Below are 20,332 nucleotides of genomic sequence, written 5' to 3'. Positions count from 1 at the left end.
AAGCAAACACCATTTGATGAAGTAGAAAGTTATATACACATATGTACATACACATGTACAATATATATATATATATATATATATATATATATATACACACATATATATGTGCTTCTCTAACCCCAAGAAATGGCAGAGACAGAAATTTTGTGATCATTCAAGGAAAAACATATGTAGATCTAATGGATGAAAGCAGAGAGATGCAATAGAAAGAATGTTGTACTTTAACCTGGGTTTGAATGACAGTTCTGTCACTGCCTGTGTGACCTTGGCAAGTCATTTGGATTCCTCATCTGCAAAATGAGGGAGTCAGATTAGTTGATCTCTAAGGTCCTTTCTGGGGTGGCTAGGTGGTGCAGTGGATAGAATACCAACCCTGGAGTCAGGAAGTCTCATCTTCCTGAGTTTAAATATGGTCTCAGACACTTACTAGCAGCATGACCCTGGTCAAGTCATTTAATCCTGTTTGTCTCAGTTTTCTCATCCGTAAAATAAGCTGGAGAAGGAAATGACAAACCATTCCAATATCTTTGCCAAGAAAACCCCAAATGGAGTCACAAAGAGACCAAAACTACTAAACAGCATAAAACATCCTATCTAGATCTAAATCATATGAGTCAGTAAATTGTAATTCAAAAACAAATATACAGAAGATAGAACCTTCATTTACAAGGAAAAGCAGGATTTCTTATATCATGAGGTCACTGTAATGGAGGGAATTCACATATCCCTCCCCAGCACAACCTTTGGTGCCTCTGATTGCATAGGCCATTGGTCTGAGCCAATATAGAGCTACTAGTATTTTTTAAGTCTGCCATCCTTACTCTCTCTTCTTTCCCCATGTTGAGGAGTTTATTGCCAGCAGCAACCACTAGCATTAGGCATAGACAGGAAACATACTATGGATAATCCATTCATCAACTCAAGCTAACTGTATATAGTAGATATTTAATAATGCTAAATTGAACCAAATTACTTTGTATCTTCCTTTCTAGATTATTAAAATTTTTATTAACATAAATTTAATGACTATCACTCATCTTTAGAAGGGCAGAAAGTAAGTATTTTCCATGTTTGGAATATGGTTAATCTGGTTTGCTGCCTGAAGTACAAATGGGACTAGGAAACATTGGTTGCCACTACAAGTCCCCTCTCAGCAGATGTAACCTTATCTGGAGGATGTGAATGGATATAATGATGGCAGAAGGTAGGAGGTATAAAAGGAAGCTCGTAGAGACATCGTGTATGAGATATAGTAGAAAGAATATTGAACAGTAAGTCATGACACCTGGTGTATTTTTCTGGTTGTAGCTTTGGCATGAATTAGTATGTGACTTTATTAAGTAATTTCACATCTCTGAAGCTCAATTTACTTATCTCTGTAATGGTGTTGATGTATAGGAGCTGTCAGTAATCTGGGCCTGGGGCCAGGTAGCTGTTAATCACCCTGAACTCTGCCTCTATTTCTATGTTCCAAGCTCTTTATCTGGAAGTATGTGTCTAGTGCAGTGCCTGGCACATATTAGGCATTTAATAAATGCCTTTTGATTGATGGATTGAATCATGATGTGCACTTTTATGTCTCTGCCTTTACCTATTTGCCACATATTCTCCTTTATAAATCCAGCAAACTTCTAGCTACCTTCCTTAAGATTATTTGCCAGCATGGTAAAATTAAGAACAAAGGATACATTTCTCATGAAACATCATGTTCCATTCTTTCTCCATTTCCACCCTCTAGGCAAAAATCTCTCCTTTCCTACTGGTTCTTCCTTCTTCAGCCTCTCAGCTATAGAACAGAAATGAAATAGCTAATCTGGAAATTTAGTGCCTTGTATTATATATACTTCCCACTTCCCAGTAAAGCATTCTGTTAACACAAAACTAGTGGCCCACATTGGGACTGGAAGTAAAGCGTTCCAGAAACTTTTGAAAAAGCACGTTTGTGCAATCACTTTGGCTGCCATTGTCTCTAATTCTCCATCTTTTCCACTTCAAAACTATGTCTCCTATTTGATACCAGCCTTCTCTATTACAACTACCAGCTTCTTTCAAGCACTAAGTATAGCATGAGGCGAAAGGGTGGATAAAATTGCAACAGGATGTCTCTCGTGTGGAACACTAATACCTCACATTTAGATAGTGGTTTACAAAAATATTCCTTTCACAACAATCCTCTGAGAGAAGTTATTGTTGCTTGTTGTCCAGTTGTTTTCAGTTGTGTCTGTCTCTCTGTGACCCTATTTGTGGTTTTCTTGGCAAAGATACTGGAGTGGTTTGCCATTTCCTTTTCCAGCTCATTTTATAGATGAGGAAACTGAGGAAAACAGGGTTAAGTGACTTTCTCAGAGCCACACAGCTAGTATATCAGGCTAGATTTGAACAGAGAGCTGGTAACAAAACCAGGAAGCCCTGGGTTCAAGCCCTGTTTCTGACACATTCTGTCTCTGTGACCCCGGGAAAGTCACTTAATCTCTCAGTGCCCTAGGTAAGTCTCCAAGGCAGTAAATTGCATAAAAGGTGCTAATTTGCATGGAGAAAGGGAGTTTCCTTACCTGAGAGTTCTCTAAGTAATGAACCTAAGGGTCAAATCCTTATCCTTATAGAAAAAAGAAAGCCTCTCTTTAATTAGAGAAGTCAGATGTCTTTTGGGGATCTGAACCACGGATGCTACCTGCCACCTAATGGTCAATATTGGAATGTCATTCTCCTTGACAACAGTCTCACTGACCATTTTACCAGAGAAATCATAGGCAGTACCTTCACTTCGCTGCTACTTTTATACATGGAGGTTGGTAAAAAGGACTGTGAGGATGGGTTAATGGAGCTTGGCATATTCATCTCAGAAGAAGGTAACCCTGGAAGAAGTTAAGCTTGATCAGGAGCTCTTACTGAGATAAGAGGTTATTGTCTTGTGGAAGGGGGATGACTGACAATTGTCTATCTCCCTTGGGGACAAAAAGAAAGAAAATAGTCTGAAAAGATGTCACATAGGGTGAGAACTAACTTAAGTCCAAGGAAGAATGTCTTTACAGGGATTATTGTTAAGCACTGGAACATATTAGGAAGGGAGATTGTAAAACCTACTTCCCAATCGATTCTGATGGTGGTTTATGTGAAGTCCCACTTAGTGGCAGAGAGGTGGATTAACTTTTTTTAAAGAGTCTTTCCCAGTTTGTCATAGGCATGATAGAGAATGGTTAAGTGACCTGCCCAAAGTCAAAGATATCCCATAGTGGAACTGCAATTCAAATCCTGGCTTTTGGATTCAAACCCGACACCCTTTCCACTGGTTCGTGCTGTATGTCCTTTGAGGCTAAGGAGGATGAATCTAATCCATTTTCCATATGACACCATTTCAAATATATGAAGACAGATGTCAGATTTTCTCCTCCCTCTCCCAGAATTTTCTCTTCTGGCAACACACCCCCAGTTTCTTCAAATGAATCTTGTATGTGTTCTAGCTCTCCCACCACTCTGATCCTCCTTCCCCACCATGATCTAGTTTGTCAATGTCCTTCCCAAAGTGTGGTGCCCAGAACTGAATACAACATTTCTGTAATAGTCTGCTTAAGGCCTCTACAGAGACCATGCTGCTATTCATTCAACTTAAAATGACATTTACCTGACATGTAATTCAATTCAATTTATTCATATCAAGTTTGTAGACCATTAAAAGCTGTATATCTTGTTCATATCAAATCATCAATAAGCATTTTTCAGTTCCTGCTATCTACCAGGCATCATGCTAAGTGCTAGAGATACAAAGCAAGATAAAAACGGTCCACCCTCCCAAAAAAGAGCTCATGACCTAACAGAGAGAGACAATATACAAATAATTATGTGTAAAAACATATATGCAGGACAAATTGGAGGTAGGCTCAGAGGAAAGGTACTAATAATAAGGAGGACCAGGACTGGTTTCTGGCAGAAGGAGAATTTTAGCTGAAACAGGGCATGCCAGGGAAGCCAGGAGGCTAGGGGAACAGCTAGGGAAAATGCACTGAATTAGGACATGGAGTATCATGGGTGAGGATCAGCAAGGAGGCCAGGGTTACTAGACTGTAGAATATGGGGAGGAGAATAAGGTATGAGAAGTCTAGAAAGGTAGGAAGGGGCCAACGTAGGAAGGGGTTTAAAAGTCAAACAGAGGATTTGATATTTGACTTGAGGCAATAGGGAGCCACTGTAGTTTATTGAATAAGGGAGCGACATGGTCAGGGAACTACAATATAGTTATCATCTATTATACAGCTATGCCTTCTGCAATCTAGATTTCTATAGTTGATTTTTAAATCAGGGAAAGCCTCCGTGTTTTTCCTTTAAAATTTCATCTTATTAGATCTAGCCTATTACTCTAGCTAGTTAAGATTGTTTTGGATACTATCATACTTCTGTATTTAATCATACCCTTTTCCTATTAAAATAGCTTAATTAAAATATAGCTATATCTAGGTAAAATAGAAGAATCACAGGATTTCAAAGGCAAGACTTGGATTTCAGTCTTAGCTCTGCCATCCACTGTTCATACGACTATGGATAAGTCACCAAACCATTCTGAAGCTTAGGCTTCTCCATGTGTAAAGCAGTACTAATGATATTTGAATCATCTATCTCAGGACTGTCATAAGGAAAAGGACTCACAAGTTGTAAAGCACTATATAAGTAGGGGCTATTAATGCAACCTCTATCAAGATTTTAAGGAATATAATCGTACAAAATTGCCAACTTTTATCCATTATTATTTACCCTAACCTTGATTTTATCTTAGAGTGGAATGAGAGGCAGCATGGTGTTGTGGATAGAGTTTAGAAGTGATCTAGAAGCCAGGATGACCTGGGTTCAGGTCCTGCCTCTAATGAATTTTGACTGCGTGACCTTGAGTAAGTCACCTAGCCTCTTGGTATTCTAGACGCTAAACCAGAAAGGACTTCAGAAGTCATTGAGTTTAATTTCTCCATTTTACATCTGAGAAAACTGAGGCCCAGACACATTAAATGACTTGTCCAAAGTCACACAGGTAGCATAGAGGTAAACAAGTATTTGAACCAGGTGATCTGATGGCAAATAATTATACTAAATGATATCACATTTTGCGCAAGAAGAGAAATTTACTTAAAACGAAACGCGAAGCAAATACTAGAAAAGTGCGTTGGCTAAAAAGACTCCCAACGTTCACAAAGTAGAATTACCTCCTCTGTGTGTATCAGTAGGTGTGAGCACAGTACAGCACCACGGGCTGAATGCCCTCTTTCCTGGGTGTCAGCATAGGGACTGGAAAGCATTGGAGAAAGCTTTGTGATTTTCCTGTGATATGACATTTGTGTAAAGAGGATGGAGACATCATAGCACCATAGGAAAACAACAACACAAAATGCTGCGCCTGGAGCCAGGTGAGCTGGATTCCCATCCTGCTTCTTAAAGCCTGCTCCTTCTCCCTGAGCCTCAATTTCTGTATCTATAAAATGAGGGCATTAGGGGCAGCTAGGTGGTGCAGTGAGTAGAACACCAGCCCTGGAGTCAGGAGGATGTGAGTTCAAATTCAGCCTCAGACACTTGACACACTTACTAGCTGTGTGACCTTGGGCAAGTCACTTAACTCCAATTGCCCTGTCTTCCCCCCCTCAAAAAAAAAAAAGAAAATGAGATCATTGGACTAAATGGGCTCTGAGGTGCCTACCATCTCTAGAGCTGTAATTCTATCATCCTTTGTGAAGGCTCTCCCTTGTCCTGATTGATATCTGGCCACTGGACCCAGATGGCTCCGGAGGAGGAGGTGAAGCTGGTGACTCTGCACAGACCTTCCTCACTGTAATACAATTTGTTTGGAAGTCGTAGTGTCACCTCCCTGATGTCATGGTTCTCTTTGAAAACGAAGGACAAACAACAACAACAATCTCTTGTCCATCTATCTCTGGTGTTTCTTTTTCTAGCTTTCTGGTTCTCCTTGGTCCTAGAAATTCTTCACTAACTCTCTCTCTCTCTCTCTCTCTCCCTCTCCCTCCCTCTCTCTCTCTCTCTCTCTCTCTCTGTGTGTGTGTTTCTCTGTCTCTATGTCTATCTCTGTCTTTCTCTGTCCCCATCTCTGTCTGTCTCTGTCTCTCTCTCTGTCTGTCTTTCCCCGTGTCTCCATGTCTCTCTGTCTCTGTCTCTTTCTGTCTGCCTCTGTCTCCCTCTCTGTATCTCTGTCTCTCTGTCTCTGTCTCTCTGTCTCTCCTGGCTGCACAAGATGTGAAGTCAGTATGATTATTTGCCATCAGATCTCTCTCTCTCTCTCTCTGTTTCTCTGTCTCCCTCTGTGTGTCTCTGTGTCTTTGTCGGTCTGTCTGTCTCTCTGTGTCTCCGGCTGCTTCTCTCTCTCTCTCTGTCTCTCTGTCTCTGTCTGTCTCTCTGTCTCTGTTTATCTCTCTTTCTCTCTCTCTCCTGGCTGTACAAGATGTGAAGTCAGTTAGTATAATTATTTGCCATCAGATCTCTGTCTATCTCTCTGTCTCTGTGTCTCTGTCTCCCTCTGTCTCTGTCTGTCTTTCTTTGTGTCTCTCTGTCTCTGTCTCTGTCTCTCTCTCTCCATCCATCTCTCTTTCTCTCTCTCTCAGCTGCATAAGAAGTCAAGTCAGTTAGTATAATTATTTACCATCAGATCTCTCTCTCTGCCACTCTCTGTCTTTCTGTTTTCCTCTGCCTCTGTCTCTTTCTGTCTCTCTGTCTCTGTCTCCATCTCTCTCTGTCTCCATCTCTCTCTCTCTCTCTCTCTCTCTCTCTCTCTCCCTCCCTCTCTGCCTCTGTCTCTCTTCCTGTCTGTCTCTCTACCTATCTCTGTCTTGCTCTGTCTGTCTGTCTCTCTACCTATCTCTGTCTTGCTCTCTCTCTCTCTCTCTCTCTCTCTCTCTCTCTCTCTCTCTCTCACTCTCTGTTTCTCTGTCTGTCTGTCACTCTCTCCTGGCTGGAACCTTCCTGGAAAAGATGGGGTAAGTCCACAGGGTTGCTGGAGTTTCACCCCATCAGCCTTCCAAGTCTAGAAGAGTGGGATGGGTTGGGGGTCAATGAACCTATAAATAATTGCCAAATCCTCAAAAGATGAGAAGGTGGCTCACAAGGCTCTATTACATAGCAGCTGCTCTTCTTTCTATCCACTAGTTCTTTTCCAAAAGGCAGCTGGGGCTGCAGTGGATAGAGTACTGGGTCTATGTATCAAAAAGTCAAGATTCATGACCTCGAAGATGACCATGAACATACCCGTATGGTTTGGAATCACAAAGTATAAGAGATTCTCTAGGTAGAGGGCAGGGGAAGTATAACATTTGTTTAGACACCGGAAGATTAGATTGTAAAACCAATAACTCCAACCTGACATAGGAACAGTTGTATCCCAAACCCAGTAAGTCCACCTCATTGTAACAATAAGGAATTTATAACACAGTATTACAGCAAAGAACCAAATCATCCTGTAACCTTCCCCCCTGCTGGGGCCTTCCCATAAATACTCACAAATCCCAATTGTCTGCTTGCCTATGTCCTCTCCCCTCTCAGTTCTCTGGTCTCCACAGCTCTCTGGTCTCTACACTCTGCTCTGCACTCTCTCTGCACCTCTCTCTTATCTTTCTATAGCTCGCTGGTCTGCAGATTCTCAACTCTGTCATCTCAGAGTTTTTACTTCTTCTCCTTGGGCCAAATTCTGACCTTAACGGCTACTTTCTGGGTATATACACTCTTCATAGGGCCTGAGGGCCTCACACCCATTCAGCTAAAGGGTGTAGGCCTGGGGCTTAACAATTAGGAAGTAAAGGGTGTAGGCCTGCCTCTAATCAAGCCTCCCTAAACCAGCCCCACCTGAGGTCTATTGAATGGGTGGGAAGGATCTTTAATCACTGATTGGGATCACAGTCTGAAGTCAGGAAAAGCCTGAGTTCAAATCTGGCCCCGGACACTTAATAGCTGTGTGACCCTATAAAAGTCACCTAACCTCTGTTTTCCTCAGTTTCCTCGACTGAAAAATAATAGTAATATGAGTATCTACCACAAAGGATTGTTGTAAGTATCAAATGAGACAAAATTTATTTTAAAAAACAGTACAGTGCCTGGCACACAGTAGGTATTTTAACAGTTGTATTTTATTCTTCATAAACCCATTTGGGGTTTTTGTGGCAAAAATCCTGCCATTTCCTTATCTAACTCATTTTAAAGATGAGAAAACTGAAGCAAACAAGGTTAAGTGACTTCCCCGGGGTCATACAGCTAGTAATTGTCTGAGGCCAGATTTAAACTCAGGAAGATGAGTCTTCCTGATTCCAGGGCAAGCACTTTATACACTGCACCACCTAGCTGCCCTGCCAAGTAGGCAATATATAATGCTTGTTTCCTTCCTCTCCTTCCTCTTCTGTTTGACTTTCTACTCTCCTGAGAACATTTCCTCAATGACTGATTCTCTTGCTGACCCTGAAACATTATGAAAATGAGGTGGTACTCTGAAGAGGCTATTTATACAAGTGAACCTCATGTCACACGTAGAGATTGAATCAGGACTGAAATTTGAGAAGTGACCATATATTTGTCCTCTACTAAACACTGGTCCTAATCATTGCAGGGAGGCAGGATGTTTGACTTGGAGTAGTTTGAAGACCTTTATAAAGAAATAGGTGGTTTCATATGGCCCTTGTCCAAGGACCTCAGTGTGTTTTAGATATTTGCCATTAGCTTTCCCACCACTTGTGAAATACAAAGAGAGATGGAGGTAGGAGGGAAATGCTACTGGTTTTCCAAAGGTTATACATTCTCTTTTCCTAACTCTAACTGCATACCTTGCCTGTATGTAATAGATGTGCCATAGACATTTATTGATTAGTTGAAAAAACAAAGAAATGAGTTCATGAAAAGGGATTGTAGGGCATTTGTCACATAATTTGTAGATACCAGTTTGACCTAACATACAAAATCCAGACCTATTAAATGAGGTGAATGCTTGTTCACTGTTTTTTTTAACCACTTTTCTACAGGCAACCAAACTTAAAAGACTTTGTTCTCATTAACTACAATCAAACACGAATCCAATAATCTGGCATCCTGACTTTTCTTTTTCAGATGAACCTAGTATACACAACATCTGCCTTCTCCAAATTTTACAAGAAGTCTGTGGTTGCAGATGTCAGGTAACACCTTAAGCTAGTCACAATTTTCATCATTCATAGGTTCTTTCTGCCTTGGTGTGTCTCAGCTTGTTGCAGGAACCCATGTGTCCTAAAGCTATGTGAATTGTGAGATTGCATTATGGACTGATGTCAGTATGTTGTCCAGTTGTTTCACTCATGTATGACTCTCTGTGACCCCATCTGGGGTTTTCTTGACAAAGATACTGGAGTGGTTTGTCATTTCCTCCTCCAGCTCATTTTACAGATGAGGAAAGAGGGTTAAGTGACTTGCTCAGGGTCACAGAGCTAGTTAGTGTCTGAGGTTGGATTTGAACTCAGGTCTTCCTGGACTCCAGGTCCAGCATTCTATCTACTGTGTCACCTGGCTGCCCAGTCTCAGTATATTTGAAGTTATTTTGTTACAATATACATCTAGAGTAGCCAGGTGTCCAGTGCTATTCACTGCCCAAGTCTGGTTCTCTACCACCCCTTTCCTCTCCATCAATTGATCTTGACCCTTACTTACCTTTCTTGGATAATTCCTATCACTCCCCTTCACAAACTCCATTTCAGTCAAACTCCTCTCTTAGTCATATCCCATATGTGGTATTCCATTTCCCTTCTCCACGCCCTTAAATAAGTGGTACCTTATGTCTGGAATGAATAGTTTCTTCACTTCTACTTTGTAGTATCTCTGTTATTGTTTAGTTGTTTCAGTCATATGCATCTCTTTGTGACCCCATTTGGAGTTTTCTTTGACAACGGTACTGGAGTGATTTGCCATTTCCTTCTCCAGCCCATTTTATAGGTGAGGAAACTGAGGTAAATAGGGTTAAGTGACTTGCCCAGGCTCACACAGCTAATAAGTGTCTGAGGCTGGATTTGAACTCAGGAAGATGAGTCTTTCTGACTCCAAGCCCGGAACTCTATCTGCCCGGTAGTATCCCTGTCTTCCTTCAAAGTACAGCTCATGTGCCACATATGGCATGAAGTTTTCCCAATAGCCATGCCCTGATACAGTTGTTAACACTCTCTCTCTCTCTCTCTCTCTCTCTTTCACTTTCTGTCTCTTTCTCTCTCTCCATATATGTATATACATGTGTTTTTATACCTATACGCATGTATGTATCTATACACATATACACACATATATATGTACATACAGAGAAAGAGAGAGAGGGAAGTAGAGAGAGAGGGAGGAGAGAGAGGGAGGAGAGAGAGGGAGACAGTGGGGGGGGAGGAGAAAGAGAGGGGGAGAGAGAGAGAAAGAGAGATTTTGTTTTCACTTAGCCAAGTATATGTTGCATTTTTCTTCAAAGAATGTTGGCTTCTTGAGAGTAGAGATTATTTTACTATTTTCTTTGCTCTTCCCATTTCCTAACATGGTTTCCTGAACATAATAAGTGCTTAATAAATGTGTGTTGAAATATAGAATGCTGGACTGGGAGTCAGGGAGACTTGAGCTTGAATCTTGCCTTAGACACTTAATAACGGTGTGACCCTAGACAAGTCACCTTTTTTCAACCTCACTTTCCTCAACTGTAAAGGAGATTTAATTCAATGTCTTCTAAGATCCCTTCTGGCCCCTATGATCTTATTTACTTGCTATCAACATGGGTACCATCTGTTCAAAATATCATAGTCTCCCCCGCCCCAACACACCTACAGAGAACATGATGCATAAAACAAGAATCTTTCCTTGTCTTATGATCTCCTTTTGGGAAGCCAACCCTATTTAAAAGAAGTCCCATATTTGTGTCTGGACACTAGTAGGGTGTGCCCCAGCTTCCCCCTGAAATGCCATCACCCTAGGGGTTTCCATGATCATATCTATTTCTTTGCTTCAGCAACAATAATGAGGGTGGCCTCCTTGTCCACTTTTGGCTTGTGTTTGTGGTGCCACATGCCAAGGTCTTCTGTGAAGAATGTGTAGCAGCCATCTTGAAGGACTCCATTCAGACAAGCATTGTGAACCGGACCTCTGTGGGGAGTTTGCAAGGCTTGGCTATCGACATGGATTCTGTGGTACTAAATGGTGCGTCCTCCTGTAAGCTTTGCTGTTTGCTGCAGGTTATAGCAACATCTTAATGAACTTAATGTTCCCCACTCTCAATGAAGAAAGTTCAGATAAGAACAGTGGGGCATAGATTAGTGAAATAGCTGGACTAGATACATGTAGTGATTCACCAGCATTGACAGGAACCAGGACTGCAAATAAGGAAGCCCCAGGCCAACAGCTAATCGACTGAAGGGTATTTTTCTTCTCCCTGTGTTCATTATGGCTCCATGTTCTCTCAGGCCATTCATTTTAAAGGACAATCTGAGAATCCTGGAGAGAGAAGTCAAGACAACATCTAACCCCACCCCCACCCCAAATTATCTAACATCACAAAGTTTCCCTCTTCCTTCCGCCATATACCCCAACTGTCATTATCAACTTTACAACCAACAGTATCTCTATCAGATTCCAAACTCCTTCAAGAGGTCAGTTTAGTTTCTATAGAAACTTGCAGACTCCATTTCCTAATGATTTGGGGATTAAAATCTATAGTGGAAAATTCTTAAACTCAATTTCTGGGCATTAGTACAGAACAGCATTGGTTATTGCGTTATCCTTGATCACCATACGTGTGGGTACTTCTTTTTGTAAAGGACTAGAAAGGTTTTCCCTTGATTAAATCAACCTGAATGGAAATGCTGACTGCTTTCTGTTTGTTTTCTTCACGCAGCTGGGCTCAGGTCTGACTACTCTTCAACGATTGGGATAGGTAAACGGTTTCATGCTTCATTTCCCAGCTCTTTTTTGCTATATCATTTCCTTCCTTGAATAATAATCTGTTTTTGCTATTGACCCATTCTGTTCACAGGGCACCAGGAAGTTCACTTTTTGGTGTGCAAATAAACTGTACTATCTTCACAGATAAAGGCTGTGCTCAGGACCTATATGCAGATCATCCCTTTCAGCACTTCCCCCTGGAGATCTCCGCTACCTCGGGACACCTGACGTGCCACTTCAAACTGATCGCCTCGGTGGGCTATCTCATTCGCCTCTCTGTCATATCCTTACAAATCGAAGCTGACAACTGCATCACTGACTCCCTGACCATTTATGACTCCCTCATGCCCATCAAAAGCACCATCTTGTACCGGTACGGACACAGTTTGGAGGCGCATTTGTTGATTTGACAGATGTTTTCGTAAGATGTCCCTTGTTTTATTGTTTACTAATTCTCTTGGGATTTGTTTTTGGTGGGGGGCAGGGACATTTTTCTATGTGAAAGGATAAGACTTATCCCAGCGTCAGTATTATCACCATCATTATAATTGGTATTTATGTGCAGACCTGTGTTTTATGGTGTAAGGTAATCCCAGGTGAACAAACTTCCTCTACCAATGTAGATTGGCACCTGCTCTGTCATTTCTGAGGCATTTGAGATGTCAAGTGACCTGCCTAGGGTCCCACAACCAGTATATGCCAGCAATGGGATTTGAACCCAGGTCTTCTGACTCCAAGGCCATTCTTTTAGCCACTATGCAAATACCTTTTTGTCATTTACCTAGCGCTTGGAAATTTGCAACATGCTTTGCACACATTATCTCATTGGATGCTCACGACAGCCCTGTGAAGTCGCACAGCTGATATTATTGACCCCATCTGTGGATGAGAAAACTGAGGCACAGGCAGATTAAATGGCTGCTCAGTATCACGCAAATAGTAAGTGCCAGTGGCAGAATTTGAACCTTCTTCTAATTCCAGGGCCCGTCCTCTGGCCACTATAAGAAATTTCTTTTACGGTAGTTGAAAAATTACATAAGTGCTTTGTATACGTTTTCTTAGTTGATGCTCACAACAGCGCCTATGAGGTGATAACAACAGGTATTGTTACTCCCATCAGACATATGAGAAAACTAAGGCAATGACAAGTAAAATGGCCTGCTCTGTGTCACACAGCTTGTAAGGGCCAGTGGCAGGATATGAATCCAGGCCTTCCTGGCTCCAATTATAATATGCTATCTGCTATGATGCAGTCATAAGTGCCATTAGCAGGCACCAGTCAGAGACAATGCCGATTTTTACTGGCAGTGCCGGTGGGATATGACCAAGAACCAGGCTACAATTTGCCATATCTAAAATCAGTTCGAATCAAGTCAGCAAGCATTTATTAAGTGACTGCTTTGCCAGAGATTTTGTTAAGTCCAGGTATACAGAGAGACCTAATAGTTTTCTTATCTAATTTTTCTTTTTCTCTAAATCTAGGTAACGTTTCTCCTATATCACAAAGCACCTTCATAATGAATAGTTTATTATAATGGTCTGATTATAATATTACAGTATTACACATCAGTCAAAAATCTGTACAGTACAGTACGGTTCCAAGGAATGCCCAATGGATGGATGACTTTATAGGGATACTTCATGGTCCAGTGAAATTTATTATAATGGGCAGGTAGGTGGTGAAGTGGATAGAGCACCAGCCCTGGAGTCAGGAGGACCTGAGTTCAAATTTGACCTCAGATACTTGACACTTACCAGCTGTGTGATCCCAGGCAAGTCACTTAACCCCAGTTGCCTCGAAAAAGAAAAAAAAAAGAAATTCATTATGGAAAACATTCAAGTGTTACCCAATGGACTAGAAGGTACTGTGCAACCAACTTCCCCATATTTCTGAGATCAACTTAACTTATGTCCCTTAGGGAAGTAGAACTGGAAGAAAGTAGGATTGGAAAGGTTAGATCTGGTTTAGAGGGACATTGCATGTCCAATTTAAGGGAAGGGGGTAAAGAAAAATCCTGTTGAGTTAGCAAAATGAAGGCAGAAATACTGAACCCAGAGTTTAAGGTTAACTAAAAATTATTGTGAGATGTTATATAAATGCAGTATTATGTTATACCAATATGTGTATATAATGATATTATATTTTATTTATTTATACACACGCACATATGTGTAAAGCAGTTCTATGCATACTTCTATTTATCAGTCCTTTCTCTGGATGCAGATAGCATCTTCCTTCATAGGTCCTCTGTAGTTAATTTGGGTATTTATAATAGTCCAAATGACTTAGTCACTCAAAGTTGTTCTTAAAACAATATTGCTGTTATTGGATGCAATGTTCTCTTGGTTCTTCTCATTTCATTCTTTAATATTTCATGCAAGACTATCCATGTTTTTCTAAGATTATCAAGCTTATCATTTCTTGTGGCACAGTAGTATTCCATCACAATCATATACCACAACTTATTCAGCCATTCCCCAATTGATGGGCATCCCTGCAATTTTCAATTCTTTGCCACTACAAAGAGAACTGCCATAAACATTTTAGAACCTATAGGTTTTTTTCCTTTTTACCTAATCATCTTTGGAAATAAACCAAGTAGTGGTATTCCTGGGTCAAAGGGTATAGGCAGTTTAATAATTCTTTGGGCATAATTCCAGATTGCTCTCCAAAATGGTTGTATTAGTTCACAGTTCCACCAACAGTGAATTAATCTCCCAATTTTTCCACATCCCATCCAACATTTGTCACTTTCTTCTCCGACTGCGTTAGCCAATCTGACAGGTGTAAAATGATATCTCAAGGTTATTTTAATTTGCATTTCTCTAATCAATAATGATTTAGGCATTTTTATATGACTATAAATTGTTTTGATTTTTTCATCAGAAAAATGCCTGTTCATATCGTTTGACAATTTATCAATTGGGGAATGACTCACGTTCTTATAGATTTGACAAAGTTCTATATATATCTGAGATTGGCTGAGAAACTATAAAAATTTCCCCTTCCCCCCAATTTTTTGCTTTCCTTCTGATCTTGGCTACATTGGTTTTATTTGTACAAATGCTTTTTAATTTTATGCAATTGAAATTATCCATTTTACACATCACACTGCTCTCTATCTCTTATTTTTCATAAATTGTTTACCTTTCCATAAGTCTGATAGGTAATACGTTCCATGGTCTTCAAATTTTCTTGTAATATCTCCCTGTATATCTAGGTCATGTAACCATTCGGCCTTATCTTGGTAAATGGTGTAAGATACTAGTCTATGCCCAATTTCTTCCAGACTGCTTTCCAGCTTTCCTGACACTTTTTACCGAATAATGAATTTTTATTTTCACAGCAGCCCTATGAGATAAGCAGGGCAGGTGCTATTACACGCATTTTGGAGATGACAGAATTATACAGGATGTTTTAAAAGTCTTAGGGTTGTTTTGAGCTGGGGCAGCAAGCTACACACCTGGAGTCAGGAAGACTCGTCTTCTTGAGTTCAAATCTGTGCTCAGACACTTACTAGCTGTGTGTGACCTTGGACAAGTCACTTAACCCTTTTTGACTCAGTTCTTCATCTGTAAAATGAGCTGGAGAAGGAAATGGCAAACCATTCCAGTATCTCTGCCAGGAAAACCTCAAATGGGGTCATGGAGAGATAGCTGACTGAAGCAGCTCAACAAGTTTGAGCTTAGCTTAAAACTGCCCTAGGAGCTTTGGAACAGCCCCTACAATGAGTGACTGGTTTTGGAACTCCTAATCATTCAGTAATCTATTATTCATGTCTTTACTCTGTATCTGGTTTCAGAATTTGTGAACCTACCAGATCATTGATGTCATTTGTTTCAACAAACAATCTCATGTTGGTGACCTTTAAATCACCACGAGTGCGGAGGTTGTCAGGAATTCGGGGATATTTTGAGGTCATTCCAGAAGAAAGTAAGTCTCTTGTCAAATGTTCAAAAATGTAAACCACATATGTACTGCATATGTAAAATGTAAATGTATGCATACTCATGTATAAGAGAGGCAGCTTGGTGCATTAGATAGAGAGTTTGCCTTGGAAGCTCTAAAGACCTGGGTTCAGGTTGTGCCTCTGATATATACTGGCTATGTGACTGGTAAGTCACTCAACTCTCAGTGCTCTCTCTAGGCATCTTTCTAAGTTGCAAAGAAAGTAGCCACTTGCGTTAGAAAAAGGAATGTCCTTGACCGGGAGTTCCCTCTACTGGGGAAATCAGAAGTGCAATCTGTATCCAAATGAAGCTCTTGGGATGATGAATTATGATAATGTATTCCTAGTGGAGGAAGGAAACGGTGTGTCTTTTTCTTTAATGCCCTTTGTCTACAACATGACAAATAAGCATAAAGATGTTCATTGAACTTTCCTGGATCCTTAGTCACAACCAATGGACATGTATGTTTTCCAATCAATCCAATTTACAGAAGGCTTTGTATAATCAGGTGTAAAAAAAAAAAGCATAGCTTAACTCTGGACAATTGAAGCCATGTTAACCCATTTCTCAAGTGCTCTGGGTAAAATGCATGGATAAATTTAGATAATCTTCCTGGGGCAGGCAGGCAGGAGATGGAGTGAACCTAGAAAGGCTCATAGCTTGTTCTGACTTGCTTCAATAAACTAGGCTCACTTTGCCACCAAGATCATGCATATAAAAAATTGTTTCAGAGGATTTTTTCTGTTATATACAAGGACAATGATTGTAACAAAAATGAGAGACATTTCAATAGTTTAATTTAACCAAAATGAGCCTATATATCATATACATGTAGACATACATACATACATAAATGTATATGGATGTATGTGTATGTATTTGTACACACATATATGTGTATATATACATACACATATTTGTGTGTATGTATATGCATACATATATATGTAGATATAGATATAGTTAAATATAGATATAGATAAGTCTTCCTGACTCCAGACCTGGCACTCTATCCACTGGGCTCATCTTCCTGAGTTCAAATCCAGTCTCAGACACTAGCTGTATGACCCTGGGCAAGTCACTTAACCCTGTTTGCCTCAGTTTCCTCATCTGACAAATGAGCTAGAGAAGGAAATGGCAAATCTCTCCAGTATCTTTGCCAAGAAAACCCCAAATGGAGTCATGAAGAGTTGCACATGACTGAAACGACTAAATAACAACAACAAAATTGAGAATATTGGAATAGATGATCTTTCTAAGGCTCATTCCACCTCTCATGTTCTATGAGAAACCAATATTGGTGTTGTAAGCTCAAAAGGTTGTGTCCTTAAGAAACCATAAACTCACTTTTAAAAGCAAAATTGGAATTCAAGCCTGAACTGATTAAATTTAGTGTGTGCTATGATAAATGCTTTGGCCGTAAAAATATTTGTTGTGTTTTGTCTCTATAAAAAATTCTAATTTCTGCGCATTTTTTTATTTTGGCAGAGTGTGGGAGCACAATATTAGCCAAGGAGAACATTGGGTTTGAAGGGAAATTTTCAAGTCCATATTACCCAAGTTACTATCCTCCAAAATGCAAGTGCACATGGAAATTTCAGGTACAGGTACCTTGACTTTTCCTTATTTCTTAGGAATGAGAGCAGCAAAAATCCTGCTATTTAATATTAGCCAACAACAAATAATGGAGAACTAACAAATTCTGTATTTCTAAATATGAGTTCTTTTACCTACTTTTATTGTTTATTTCAGTGTTGGAGGTGTCATGCTATATTAATAGTAATACCTTGAAAAGTAAGGAAGAAAAATCAGTATGCTATGTCAGGGCTAGGCAAACAACTGCAGAGGACCAAAACCCATCTGACACATATTTTTGAATGCCCTGTGAACCAAAAATGTTTTTTGACATTTTAAAATGCAAGAAAACTTTATTTTAAAATGTAAAAATCGTTCTTATCTGGGTGGAGGAGGTTGCATACAAAACCAGGCCTTTTGCCTGTAGATTGTGGTTTGCATAAACCTTCCATAAGAATTCTTATTAATTTAGATTAATTCTCCCTTGAAGTTAGTGCTTTATGAAGGACAAATTAATGCATCATTATAAAAATGGGGTGTAGGATAAAAACCCATTTTCTTGTAGTATTCATTATACTCCAAAGAACTTGTTGGAAAATTTTCTAAGAAATTCAGATATTCACCTAGAGCACTGCTATCAAACTCAGATAGAAAAGAGAGCCATTATATCTCACAGAAAGACCCCTTTGGGGCTGAATATTGACTTAGAAAATCACATAATAACATTATCTGCTTTATTTATTTTAATTAATTTCATTAAAAATTTCCGAATTACATTTAAGTTTGGTTCAGGCCACACTCAGAGGCCATCTAGTCCAATATCCTCATTCAGAGGCTATCTACTCCAATGTCTTCATTTTATGGATGAGGAAAATGAGACCTAGAGAGGTTAAATTACCAGGTTATCTTGTGGTTTTTGTTGGAGGCGGTTAGGGTTAAGTGACTTGCCCAGGGTCACACAGCTAATAAGTAGCTGAGGTGACATTTGAACTCAGGTCCTCCTGACTCCAGGGCCAGTGCTGTATCCACTGCACCACCCAGCTGTCCCCAAGTAACTAAGTCATGATTCCACGGGGAGAGTTCAGATTTTAGCTCAGGTCCTATGATTCTAAATTGAGCCCTCTAAATTCGGTCATCCTTCCTTTGCAATTTAGTAAGCCTTCTTAGGGTCCATTGGCCAAATGTGTATGGATAAACTTCTTGACCCAAAGGGCCTCTGGAATAAGATTGATTTCATTCTTCTTCAGGGTAAGTATGTCTTCATCCCTGGGGTACTGATGTCCTCATCTTGTTCACTAAATATTTAATAAAAGGATTTGTTCTGTGAAGTTTGGATTCAGTCCAAGGGCCCAACTTAAGGACCTAGAGGGCCACATGTCTCCTGGAAGCCACGGGTTCCCAACCCCTGAGTCCCACACTTTAGGGAAGCCTTTAAGGTAAATCTCTTGTATAGTATCTCCACACTTAGGAGTTCAGTATTCTGATGGTGACTTCTGGTTGGGCCAGCAGCCCAAGTGACTGCAGCTCTGGTAGAAGAATCTGATGGAAATAGGCCTATTGTTGTCCAGTTATGTCCAACCCTAGGTGACCCCATGGACGTTGCCTGTGGGGTTTTCTTCGCAAAGATACTGGAGTAGATTGTCATTTCCTTCTCCAGTGTGTCTCTGTTTTATAGAAGAGAAACTGAGGCAAATAGGGGTTAAGTGACTTGCCCAAGGTCACATAGCTAGTAAGAGTCTGAGGCTGTATCTGAACTCAGATCTTCCTGACTCCAGGCCAGATACTTTATCCATTGTACCACCTAGAGGCCCCTAGAATATAAGGCCTGGTAAAAAGGGTTGGGGGTGGGGCAGGCTAAAAGAGATTGGGGTCTGAGAGCTCAGAACTCCCTGATCTAGGCCTGTGCAGCTTTATTCCTCATGCTCTCCTAGATCTTTTTATTCATGTACATCCAGAAACCCAGGAAGGGAAAGTATAGACCTCCATTTTCTGGAAATTCTCTTGGAGGAAGCATCTATAGGAAGGAGATTTGGAATCCAGCTGAGGGAAGAAGCAGAGAGTCTCTGTTGCCCAGACCCTACCGGAGAATAATAGTCCAAATATATATATGTACATACGTATATATGTATATGTATATGTATATATGTGTGTATACATATATATACACACACATATACATGCACATATATATACATATATACACACATATATATATACATACATATATAATAGTCTGAAATTATGTAATGTTTTAAAGCTAAACAACGCTTTCGTCAGAACAACTCTCAGAGAAAGATAGTAAAAATACTATTAGGTAATTTTTATTGTTGTGGAAAGTAATACTTAAGAGCTTTTAAACAATCTTGCTTGGGCCACCCCGGTAGGACAACATACTGAGCGTCCAGATTATATTTGAAGTGGTCTTCTGACCAGTCATTTTCATTGCACTGTGAGGTCTCGGTTTATACTCACTTTCACCACTCTACAGTAATGAATAACCCACTAGGTTGGAAAGGGAGAGAGGGTTGCAATCACCAGCTCTCAGGTGATCTTTGGTACTGACATTCAAAACTTCAACCTTTTTGCTTGGTAGAGAGGGGTGGTTTGGAGTGGCAGATAATCGTTGATGGTGGCATGAAAGCTGCTTCTTTGGAATTAGTTTACAACCTGTAGTCTGCCCTGAGATCACAGAAGAGGCACAAATAGGCATTCTGGAGTCTGTGTTTGGTGGGGGGAGGACCTGGGAATGGATTACCAGGACAGCTTTGGGAAGAGGACCGGTTAAGACAGGACAGAGGAGAAGGAACCTCAGGATACTACCTTCTGTGTAGGCTAAACTTTGCTTCCGCTGCTATAAGGTTAGTTATTAGCCGTGTGACCCTGGACAAGTCACTTCACCCTGTTT

General features: G+C 40.3%; 1 protein-coding gene across 1 annotated transcript in view; it reads left to right on the top strand.

The window, feature by feature from the left end:
- The window catches only part of TMPRSS7 (transmembrane serine protease 7), an 84,384-nt gene that overhangs the window by 16,505 nt on the left and 47,547 nt on the right, over positions 1-20,332 (top strand). Inside the window, exons 4-9 of the mRNA XM_036745362.1 lie at positions 9,079-9,146; positions 10,973-11,160; positions 11,855-11,893; positions 12,046-12,274; positions 15,705-15,835; positions 17,341-17,453. Of these exons, the coding sequence (XP_036601257.1) occupies positions 9,079-9,146; positions 10,973-11,160; positions 11,855-11,893; positions 12,046-12,274; positions 15,705-15,835; positions 17,341-17,453 (768 nt within the window). The remainder of the gene's footprint in view (positions 1-9,078; positions 9,147-10,972; positions 11,161-11,854; positions 11,894-12,045; positions 12,275-15,704; positions 15,836-17,340; positions 17,454-20,332) is intronic.

Source organism: Trichosurus vulpecula, chromosome 2, assembly GCF_011100635.1.
Source record: "Trichosurus vulpecula isolate mTriVul1 chromosome 2, mTriVul1.pri, whole genome shotgun sequence".
Lineage (NCBI taxonomy): Eukaryota > Metazoa > Chordata > Mammalia > Diprotodontia > Phalangeridae > Trichosurus > Trichosurus vulpecula.
The sequence above is the reverse complement of the archived record's forward strand: the minus strand, read 5'-3'. Positions and strand labels throughout refer to the sequence as shown.